The following is a 12,317-nucleotide window of genomic DNA, read 5'->3' on the forward strand; positions in this document are numbered from 1 at the left end:
GGTATCAAAAGCCACTGAGAGGTCCAGCAGAACCAACAGGGACACACTCCGCCTGTCCGGTACCCTGCTTAGGTCATCCATGAAGGTGACCAAAGCTGTCTCTGCCCCATAGCCAGGTCTGAAACCAGATTGAAATGGGTCTAGAGAATCCATTTCATCCAGGAACCCCTGGAGCTGAGAACCCACCACATGCTCCAGCAGCTGAAAAGTATCAGTTAAAAAAGGACAAGCTGGGGCCAAAGTTACATCCACTGGGTCTGTATCAATTACAGCATCCTAGTCAGAGCGAATCCGAGTGACATTATCTGCAAAGTGTCGTGCAAATTCCTCACAGCGGGTTGTGGAGTGGTCAATATTTTGTTTTATGCAAAGGAAATTTATTCATTTCAAGAGAGTGATTTCCAACTGTTCCTTAAGTATTCACTCACTCTGGGCTATTAAATCTGACAAAAAGAATCGTTGGCCAACTTCTTCTAATACTTATGCAATAGCAAAAAAAAAAGCTACATGCCCTGCTAGCTTTTGATCTGAGCAGACATCTGAACTATTCCCCCAACCCTTGCAGGGCATGGTGTCCCTCCCAGTCAGTTCACACATTGCTCCCAGTTGCTTGCATATAGTTTATTAGCCTGTTTCCAACATATAAGATTGGAGGCAGTTTCTGTACTTCTCTGCAAATCAGTTATATGTTCTTATTTAAGCCTTCCTTCTCTTTTGTACTCTGTAACTTGGTCTAACCATTGGAGAGGACAGCAAGGTTAATCCTGATGAGATTCCCATGGGATATCTGTAAAGCTGTTTGAGGATTGCACCCTTTAAAAGAGGGGTTTTATGATGTCTAAGGTAGAGAGATACAGACTTTTCACTGCCCTAGATTTTAAAAAAGCATGTTGGCCCAAATCCTTTTGTGCAGTTAAATCAGCAGAATGGAAATGGCGTAATTCACAGCCCAGCAAATTGTCACTAATCAATGAGCCCTCGATTGGATTTTTCCGTGTGTGCCAACCAGGACTCATAAACTAGCGGAATTGTGAGTTACACCATTTCCTTTCCTTCATCATAACCACAGTACACAAGAGGATTTTTGGTCATTATATCTGTTTTTATTTGCAAGAAATATATTACTGCTGATACATTACAGTTATTCTCAGAAATTCAGATTTTTGTTTTTTGCTTTGTGTGTGATCCATGTTGAGGGGGGAGGGAAGCACATATTAGTATAGTATTGAGAATAATGCTGATGTTATTACCATTACTATTGTATGTTGTACCATCAAGTCAATTGCACTGCTGATTCTAGTAGAGTTTCCAAGATAAGTGAGATATTTAAATAGTAGTTTTACCATTGTCACCTCCCAGTGTGACTTTTCCTTGTGTCTTTGTTTGTTTAATTCAGATTTTACCCTGCCCGTCTAGTGGCCATGCCACTACTCTGGACAGCTTACAATGAGAGTATCAACAGCTTAAAGTTAGATCCAATACTAAGCAACAATTAAGACATTAAACAAAAGAGCAGGCAAGCCCCCAACTTAAATTAAATTTATAATAGGATGGTAGATTCCATGGCTGAGCAGTGATTCAAATCCAGATCTCCTGAGTCCTAGGACAATGCTCTACTCACTATACCACTCTGGCTTTCACCGCTACTTTTACTACTAGTAATTGTTCTTCCCTTTTTTATTTCTCTACAGAAACTCAACATATTGCATGAAGGTGTCAATGTCCTTGACCGTTGCCGAAAATGAATCAGGGCTTTGCTACAACAGCACCATCCGCTACTTAGAAAAATCGGAGATCACTAGAACCAAGGTCATTTCCTGTCCCGATATTGAGGATTATAAAACAGGAAACGAAGAACCAGATGTCATATGGTACAAGGTAATGCAGTGACTGGCTTGGTCTTTAGTTAATATACTACATGTTACGGCCAAATTTGTTGCTTTCCTCAGGTTGGGGGCATGCTTGTAGTGCTGATGGAATGAAGATCTTTTTGGAACATTATGGGATGTGAAAAGAGGTATTTCCATTAGCCACTGAGTTTGGAATTCTGTCCCATCCTTTAAACCATGGGCACAATATGGAATGAATTCACCAAGCATCTTTCTTGGCAAAGAAATTAGTGCTTCTAAGTATTGAAGTTCTCACTGCTCTCCTACTGTTGAGTCATGAGCAGTCCGATGTAGGAGCTGAAGGTGTGATGAAAACAATTTTTTTTCCAATGCTTTTCATCTGTTTGTTTAACAGATTTCTGCCTTGCCTTTCTGGCAGGTTCTGGTGCTTAGAACAGCCAATCCTTAAACTTGCATAATTGCATGATACGGGTAATATTACCCCCCAAACAGCCTCTGAAACAGCCTGATTAAAACCAGCACTAGAAAGCATGCAAAGTAAAGTGACTTGGAAGGGCAAGTAGATGGGTTCCTGAAGGACCAGCGTGTTCTAATCACCCTTATTTAAATGTAGAGAGAACCCCCTTTATCTGGCGAAGCTGTCAAATCCAAATGCTCAGCCTTATCACAACAATACACCCACAACAAGACACACTAATCACCCACCTCCAGAAAAGGACAAAAGCCTATCTCACAGCCATAAATATCCCACTCCCAAGCAAACTACACCAGAGCACAGAGTGCTGTCCTCTGAAGATGCCGGCCACAGAGACTGGCGAAATGTTAGGAAGAACAACCTTCAGAACACGGCCAAAGAGCCCGAAAAACCCACAACAACCATTTAATCCTGGCTGTGAAAGCCTTCGCGAATGTTGCTTTCGGTTTTTTGTGGTTTTTAAAACTACAATTCCCAGAATCTCCCAAATTCTGGGAATTGTGTTCCCAAAGTCTGATGTTTTCCAATTCCAATGTCCTCAATTCTTATATCACTTCTTAAATTTCTGTGATGTTTGTGGGTTACTGTGATGCTACTAGTAGTCTTAATATTTGGTTTGTTTCCATAGTGATAAGGATAGGGTTTTTTGTTCTGTTTTATTGAGGACTGGTGGGATAAAAATGTAATAGAAATAAATAGAAGTCCAAATACACCACTTGAGACTTAACAGCTCACTCTAAATGTTTAAGGAACCAGAATGATAGGGATAGAAATTTGGGGGTCACAGACTGTCTGTATGGATTGAGGTCCCCTATTCAGGTGTAAAGGGCTTAGCTCTTGGTACAGCACGTTTTGTAGTTGTTTATTGAATGCAAAAGCAGTGCAGATCTCCATTTTAAAAAAAACAAAACAAAAAAAATTCAAATGACAAAGAAGGCAGCTCCCATCCATGGAATTTGTTTAATAGGCATAATAGTGGCATGTCAGACAGCAAATTCCTGTCAGCCATACCTAGTTTGTTTCAGTGCAGCTGCCAATGCAAAAAAAACCCCACGAGTTTGTGCACAAATAATTTGAGTTCCATCTCATCAGCCTCACTGTGTTCAGTCTGTGCACAAATAATTTATTTGGAACCGGGATGACATTCAGGGAGCCATGATATGTCAGAAGAGAGCAGAAAAGCCAATGATGTTCTGTCAGCTTGCTTTTTTTCCCCTTTTCTTTTATAAGAGCCCTGCATATTTCAATGAAGACTGACAAAACATGTGCTGTGACATTGGGTTTAGCAGAAATGAGATTTTATTTTTATTGTTGCTCTCTTTTTTTAAAAAAAAAGTTCGGGATGTTCTCTCTTGTTCGTTGTTAAGGCGGCTGCACCCTCAAATGTCTGGAGAAATTTATGCAAGCCAGTTCAGTGAAGGAAAGAGTGTCTAGGAGACAAAAGTATCTGTTTGTTTGAGAGTTGGTGAGCTAGTGCAGTGTAATGGTTAGAGCAGTGGTCCCCAATCTTGAGTCTCCAGGTGTTCTTGGACTAAAGCTCACACGAGCCTTCACCACTAGCTATGTTCGACTGGATTTCTGGGAGTTGTAGTCCAAGGACAGTTTGGGAACTACTGGGTTAGAGCGTCAGAATAGGATGTGGGAGAAACAGGTTTGAGTCCCTACTGGGCCATTGTCCTTCATCTTGACCTACTTCAGAATAAAGTAGACGTAAATGTTGGGTAGACTCAGAGGCTGAAATCCTGTTGCATAGTGTAGTAAACGGTGATAGAGTAGGCTTATTTGAATGGGTAGAACCTATGGGGGATTGGCTTCACCAAATCACCAGGGACCCAGTCAACCTACTCTAGGGTGACCTACTGGGGTTAAGCAACAGGATGTTTTCCTTCAGAACTAAACCGGTGGTTGGTTCAAAACAAAGTTTTAAAAAAGGAGACACGTCTTGTCCCAGCAGAGTTACTATGTAATAATGTAAATAGTAATAAGAATTAACAATAATTGGAGGGAAAGGGGAATCATCCATGGTCCTTGGATTTGTAGCTGAATGCCCAGGCCAGTATGATATGGAAATCCAGTGCAGGTTTGGAATATAAGAGAATGTCCCCGTTCCACTTTGAACACACCTATTCTGGTCTGAATTCAGAAGCCAGCTAAGGGCAGGATTGGTTGGTATCGGAGTAGGGAGTTCCAGGTTCTCCAGGTAGAGCTAAGAAGGAATCCTTCCTGAAACCATGGAGAATTGGCAGTGCTCAGCTAGATACGCCAATGGTTGGATCCAGGACAAGGCAGCTTTGGATGTTCCTATAGTCCGCAGAAGAATATGGGACCTCCTGGATCTTGGTTTGAGGCAGCTTCCTAGTTAATAAGGATATATATTGCTTTTGCTTAGTGCTCAAAGGAGCTTCCATGCACCAGCCTTTCATAAGCCTTCCAACAATGCTTGTAAGGTCAGTTCAGTATTATTATCCCCATACTGCAGATGAAGAGACTGAGGCCGGGAGCAAGCGCAACTGGCTTGCCTAAGGCCATGTGGTGAGTTCATGGCAGAGATGAGACTCGTGCCTGCATCTCCCATATCTCTTCACTTATTCCCAAAATGTCACCCATAAGATATACGATACAGTATCTGCCTGATGGGTGACAAGTAACAATTAAGCTGTTACATCAATCAATTTGAGCAGAACTGATACTGCACATCAAAAAGTGTGTTAAGTGGATCATCATAGTGCTTTTTTTAAAAAGTGGCATGGTTGGTAGAAGAGTACACATCTAATGCATTCTTCATTCTCATCATTGATATAGTCTTAGCAACAGGATGAAGTTAATTTATTTTTATTTATAGGTTGGCTTTCTCCCGATAAGGGGACCAAGGTAGCTCACAGTATTAAAAGAATAGAATTAAAACTGAAGTAAGATATACATTGAAAAAAAAAAACAATTAAACTATAAAACCGATTAAAATACAAATGAATAATTAAAAACAAATAAAACATTCAGTAATTATCTTAAGTAAGAAATGTCATTCAGGAACTTGGTTGTTAAAAGCTTATCTGAAAAGGTGGTTCTACAGCTGTTGGCAGAAGGATAAAAGGAGGGGCCAACCTGACCATCATTTAACCCACTGGTTCTTAACCTTGGGTTACTCAGGAGTTTTGGACTGCAACTCCCAGAAGCCTTCACCACCAGCTGTCCTGACTGGGGTTTCTGGGAGTTGCAGTTCAAAAACATCCGAGTAACAAAGGTTCAGAACCACTGATTTAACCGATGGAGAAGCAACATTTGCTGATAATCTGAAAATGGCCGGCACATAAAACTGGCATGTGGGAGGACATCGTTTCCACTTTTTCTCTGTCGTGTTGAGTTTTAGATTATAAGCCCCATGGGGAAAGGCTCTATTCTTAAATGGTGCAGAGTGCGAACCCTCATGGAGGCTGGTGGAACTATAAATCTTTTTAAATATTTGAATAATTTGCTGTTTTTAACATTATGGTTGTTGTTTTTTTAAACTAAGTAAGCTGTCTTGGGTCCTATTATTATTATTATTATTATTATTATTATTATTATTATTATTATTATTATTATTATTATTATTATTATTATTATTATTATTATTATTATTATTATTATTATTATTATTATTATTATTATTCACAATGTTGATTTAAAACTGCAAAGAACTGCTTCAAATTCCTGACCAGTAATAAAACTTATCAAGTGACCTTGAGTGGTTTTCTTAATGCACTGGTTCTAAACCTTGGGTTACTCAGGAGTTTTGGACTGCAACTCCCAGAAGCCTTCATCACCAGCTGTCCTGACTGGGGTTTCTGGGAGTTGCAGTTCAAAAGTATCCGAGTAACAAAGATTAAGAACCACTGACTTAATGCTTTGCTGTGGAAGCCTGCTCATGTTGGTATCTGGTGTTTGGCTTTTCAGGAGTGTAAGCCTAAAATGTGGAGAAGTGTAGTCGTTCAAAAAGAAAACACTCTTTTAATACAAGATGTTCAAGAAGAAGATGGTGGGAATTACACTTGTGAGCTGAAGTTTGAAGGAAAGCTAATAAGACGAACTACAGAGCTGAAAGTTACAGGTAAGAAAATGTGTGGGGTAAAATTAAAGAGTAAGGGACAAAGCAGGAAAAGTTGATTGTTGAGATTTATGGTTTAAAACAGTTTGTAAGCCTGGTCTTATCTTAAATGGGCAGCGTGGACTTTAATGGAACATCATCAGAACAGATGCTAGTCATCAAGCCTGAGGTTCTCTTTGACCAAGAGTTGTTTTCTGAGGTAAAGACTTTATAGGCATCAACTAGAAGCAAAAGCCCGTTGAGGACCTTTTTGACCTCACTGCAGGCAAAGTCAGAAGGTTCTTTTTTTAAAAGAAAGTATGAAATAGTGAAAGAAGATCATACCTTGAGGAACCCAGCCGGGTTTTGAGCAAAGACTAGGATTTTTTATATATGACGGAGACACGTAGTTTGAGTTACCCTCTGTGTTTATGTGTATTCCTTAATGCCAATGATGTGTCACAGTGTTGTGTGTGTGGCCTGTTCACACTCTTCTTGCCTGGATCTTCACTTTGACTACCTCATTCATTCATTCATTCAATCTTTATTACAGTCATTGACCAGCGTAAGATGACTACCTCTCTTTGTCTATTTCTGCATCTGATGTAGCAGGTTTCATCCATAAGAGCTTGTGTCAAAAAAACAGAACTAGATGATTCAATCTGAAACTAACGGGCAACTTTATCAGATAGGAATGTGTGATCATGGTGGAACACATGGAGCCTGTATATGCTGCCCATTCCTGGTCCAACAGGTTCCAGATCTCAAGGCACAAGCTGAGGACTGTGCTTTCTTGGATTTCTATGCAAGAGGGCAAATCTCAGGATGAAGGATGCTGAAAGAGATGTTCAGTTTAATTTAGTTTTTTTTGTTGAAAATGGCTTTGAAGCCTGGATCCACATCTCTCCCATTGCCAGCTGGCACCAACGCACTGACTCATGCTGAGGGTACTTCTATGCCTATAGTGCTTGTGAAACAACAGAATACCCAAATAAATGGATAACCAACCAATCTATCATTGAACTAATCAACCAGGAGAAAGGGGGTGGAAGATATCCTATATCTTTGGTTGCCTTGTTACCCAATTATGTGATGTTCATCATTTGAAGTTCACTTCTGGCTGGAGGATTCTGAGATGTGTAGTCTCCCCCCATGTAACATTTCCAAGCCCTGTTTTGAAATCCTATAGAGCAGCTGTTTTGCTGTAGCTAAGCATTTTGGGTGGCCTTGCCACTCCCCAGGTGGAGTACAGGTGAACAGACTGACTTATGTTTTAAACTGCTTATGTTTTAAAGAGCAGAAAGTGGGATAGTAGCCTATTTGAACTTCTCAAGGGCTACATTCTTGGAGGAGACAAGGGGGAACATGTAACCACTAACCCAAATGAGCCCACGTATCTGGGAGTCATTTGAATGTCCTTACAGAGCTCCAAGAGATGGAGACTCCCGATAGCGTTCTCAGTTACAGGAGCTCTCACAATCAACCCCGGAAGGTCTAACCAATTTCAAAATAGTTGGGATATTCCAGGGGACTGGAAGAATTACAGACATATTGATGTGCCCTCTGTGAATTTAGTAAGTCACATGTTCTGGTGAACACCTGAAGACATAGCTACGATCAATAAATACAATTAATTTACTTTCTGTTGAAAATCAAACAGAACATTTAACATGAGTATAGTGACTGCTACTTATTTTGATTGGTCTTACCTGCCCAATATTCTGGTTATCTCCTAAATGTATGCTTTTAGTGTACACTGTGACTCCATGGTTTGAATGCATTATTTATTGTCCTGTCTACCTTTGGGAAACTAGTGCTGAATGCTTGTTTTCATAAACCTCCAGTGCTGAATTATAATAACTTCACAAGGCAGAAAGTTCTTTCTTTCTTTCAACTTTTGCTCCAGTTTTGCTGAGAGTATGTTTTTAGCCTCTTCGTGGTCTTTTGTCAGCATCCTCTCCCTCGCTGTTTTAATAACGTCCAGTTGTTTCTGAAAAGAAATGTGTGCAAGAATCATTTACTTTGGCCATGGCAAATTATTCCACTCAATTACATCAATGGAATACTTCTGCTTGAACTCCCTGTTCACTTAATCTCTCTTAAATCTCAATAATTCTACGTATTAATTTTCAAACTGTGCCTGCTATCATTGCTAGGGAATATAGTCATGGCACTTGCTCCTTCCTGGATGGCCCTGATCAGCTGAAATGATCTGTCTAGGTTTCCTTTCGACCAAAGCCAAATTGCGCTGAAGCATCACATTCTGTATTGGTTAATGAAATAGAAGTAAGCATTTCCTATTCATCCCTACCATCTTTATCATGCTCCAGTATCAAAGTAAATTCTTATTTACTGGGGGAACCAAATAACATGATCATGCTTAGGTGGGATATGCATTTTAAGCTTTGCCCTTCCAGGTAGGAATGCAAGATCTCACGTTTTCTGCCTTCTGGGTGAGATTACAAAAACATTTTTTTGCACATATATTGTATTTAATCACTGTTTTGTTTTTGTTTTGTTTTGTTTTGTTCTTTTGCAAACAAAATCAGCAGATCATCACAGAATTGCCTTATTCAAGACAAAGTCACCCTCAAATACCTTCCATTACAAGAGAGATAGCTTGGAACAAAATGATTTTCTTAGGAGAATCCATTTCTCTCACAGAAGATGGCCGGTTAAGGTGAAAGGAAGAGAAAAGCATGGGAGGGGGTAGCAGATGATGTCACAGGCCTCACTTCTCAGAAAACTCTGAGTATTTGAACCTGTGAATCCTGGCTCCATTGCACCACTGATGAGGAATCTCATCAGGCATGGAAATAACCAATTGAAGTGTCTGGGAGAATTGAGACAGTCTAAACCAATGGCAGTGAAGAATTTAGTGAATACCCTCCCTTCCAACATCTTTCAGGAGAAAAGGTATGCTCTTGACACTGCAGAGTCTCATATCCAAGACTCTGCCCTCTCACTGTGAAATCTGCCACTCTCCCGGTTCTCTATCCAGAAATAGGAGGGGAAATTTCAAGAAGCTGTTTGCCCATAGGTCCAGAGAGTAATGGAACGCCTTTGCTACTTTCCATATGAGTGGACTGGCGTATAAGTTTGCCCACCGCTAAGTAATTTGGCATAGAGCAAGAGCAGACTTTCTGCTACATCTGTGCCAAATTTGATGCTGATCTAAGGTCCAGTTTCATAGTTATATTTTTTTTTGTCTGGCATCCCTATTTTTTTTAGGTTGGCTCATGGAATGCCAAACCCTGCTGTCAGCACAATATACTGGTGTCCTCTCGGGCACCAATAATAAACCTACCGATGAGCTTGTTAAGTTGGCAGTTGTTTTCTTTTCTTAGGGAGCAATGAGCTTTTAGGAAAGAACCCCCCCCCCATCTCTCAGCATATCAAAGTGTTAATGAAAATGAAAAGTGACAGCTTTCTGAATGATTTAATAGAAGCTGCCCTTTAATTTTTAGTACTTAAGCTGAAACAGCCATTGACCAGTTGGGAACTGTTTGTATGCCCAATGATGCGAAATGATTTTGGAAGACAAATGGAGGAAGAGAGGAGGAGTATTATGCCAGATTTCCTTTAGAAGTACTGTAAAGACACAATGAGAAATGTAGCGATATGCTGCAGTCTATGAATTATATATCACTCAGCTACTCTGAGTGCTTTGCTTTACAGCTTCCCAAGTTGCCTGTCTGTCTCACAAACATGCAAAGTAATTAGAATGGCAAATAATGTTCTCTTTCATCATGTTATGATGCGTTCTTCCATCACTTTCTCTAGAGGCAACTCATTTCATTTTTGCTATCTTAAATCAGAAGATCACTTCATTGGAGAGGAAATAATTTGTTATCTTAGGCTGGGTAGACTACGTAGAGTTTGTTTATTTGATTTGCAGCCCACCTTTCCCCCCGAAAAGCTGGAACCCAAGATGACTTACAGTGCAATAGAAAAACCATTTAAAAAGCAATACCATATAAATATTAAGACGTAATTAAATGAGCTATCTTATTAAAACAGAATACAGTTGAAACCCATTTTAACACATCTGTTAAAAATAATAATTACAATTAATAACAGAAGAGTACAGCACATCCTTTAAAGCCCCTTGCCTTAGCAGTCAGATATCAACTGTTGAAGGCCAGACTGAATAGGAAAGCTTTTGATTGCCAGCAGAAGGACATCCGGGAGCGTGACCTCTATTGGCAGGGAGTTCCATAGTCTGGAAGGCCATCAACATGCCCTGTCTCATGTTCTTATCAGCTATGAAGGTGATGGGAATGAGACTTTCAGATGGCCTAGATCCTGTCGCATTTACATGCTAAGAACTGAATTGGTACCCCATGGAGCTCAATGCTCTCTATAACTGGCACCAACCACAGAATTTTGGATATGTTGAAGATTCTGAACCTACTGTGTGCTTTTACTAGGATCTCTAGATCCACCAGATCATTGTGCAAAAGACATGCATGTAGGGTGGGTGAATTCTGGCCCTACAAGCTTATTCTGAGTGCCAAAGTAGATACAAAGCACAATGCTCATATGAAGAATCAATTCTAGGTTACTTCACTATTTCCTCATTGTGTTGCCTCTGGTGTATTCACTGTGTTGGTTCACCTGGCCCCAGCACCTAGGGTAGGGAGTACGATTCCCCACTGTGCCTGTGAGCGAAGAGGCAGTCTGTACAACCTTAGGCAATCTTTGAATCTCCCAAACGCCACCAAAAGAGGGACTGGTACTTTACATCTGTAGAAAAAAAACTTGGGAAGGGTCACTATAAGAAAGGTCTTATCAGCACATGATCATTATAGGTTAATAATGATGAATCTGCAATTGTGTTTTTTTAGTTGATTCTCTAGTTCAGTGTTTCTCAAACTGGGGCCGCCAGATGTTCTTGGACTGCAATTCCCATAAGTCTTCACCACTTGCTGTGCTGGTCAGGATTTCTGGGAGTTGCAGTCCGAGAACATCTGGAGACCCAAGTTTGAGGACTAGTGCTCTGGAGCAGTGGTCCTCAACCTTGGGCCTCCAGATGTTCTTGGACTTCAACTCCCAGAAATCCTGGCCAGCAGAAGTGGTGGTGTAGGTTTCTGGGAGTTGTAGTCCAAGAACATCTGGAGGCCCAAGTTTGGGGACCACTGCTCTAGAGCCTAGTTCGGTGTTTTGTGCTGCAGTCTATTCAATTCATTATAACTATGAAGATTTCTCAATTTAATTCCTGAATATGTGTATGTGTAGTTTTATTAGGTTTCAGTAGATTTCAATAGATAGTACAATTCACCTCCTGAGACTTGGTTTTAGTCAGTTAAATCTATGGGTCAAGCCAGATGGCGTATCTTTTAAGGGTTGAAAGATTTCTGTCTGTAACAGCACATGCTTTACCACACCTCCATATCTTGTGTATCGCGTGCTTTGCTTTTGAATAGGCATCAGAAGTAAATGTAACAGACAAGTCTGTTGATTTGCAGGTCTGAGACACAGATCTACAAAGGAATTCTACTGTGGGAAGGAAATTAGGCTAATCACAAGGGGATATACATTCCCTTTAATGTCTAGAGTGGTTGTAATTGACCAGATAGGCAGGATATAAATAGAATAAATAAATAAAATAAATAAATAGTTTGATCCTGTGGCCACATAAGACATAAGACATAAGAAATTTATTTGTCATTGCGCTCACAAGTGGGTGCAACGAAATGAGGTGCTCTTCCCCAAGGTAAAACTGGACAACACTACAAAAAAAGTTAAAATATACACAACTTTCACCATCCAAATATAGATACCCCGTTTTCTCTCAGCAATTAAAATTCCACCAAAAACCTATGGCCCCGCATTTAAACTCAATACTGCACTTGGGTAAAAACATGGAGCTCTCTCTCTCTGTGTGTGTGTGTGTGTGTGTGTGTATTAACTTAGAGTATTTCTCTCT

General features: G+C 40.2%; 1 protein-coding gene across 2 annotated transcripts in view; it reads left to right on the forward strand.

Annotated features, from left to right (window-relative positions):
- The window catches only part of IL1RAPL2 (interleukin 1 receptor accessory protein like 2), a 528,601-nt gene that overhangs the window by 304,057 nt on the left and 212,227 nt on the right, over nt 1-12,317 (forward strand). For both annotated transcript variants that reach the window (XM_020811816.3, XM_072981155.2), the window contains exons 4-5: nt 1,692-1,878; nt 6,259-6,412. In XM_020811816.3, coding sequence (XP_020667475.3) covers nt 1,692-1,878; nt 6,259-6,412 — 341 coding nt within the window. The remainder of the gene's footprint in view (nt 1-1,691; nt 1,879-6,258; nt 6,413-12,317) is intronic.

This window comes from Pogona vitticeps, chromosome 11 (assembly GCF_051106095.1).
Source record: "Pogona vitticeps strain Pit_001003342236 chromosome 11, PviZW2.1, whole genome shotgun sequence".
NCBI classification, from domain to species: domain Eukaryota; kingdom Metazoa; phylum Chordata; class Lepidosauria; order Squamata; family Agamidae; genus Pogona; species Pogona vitticeps.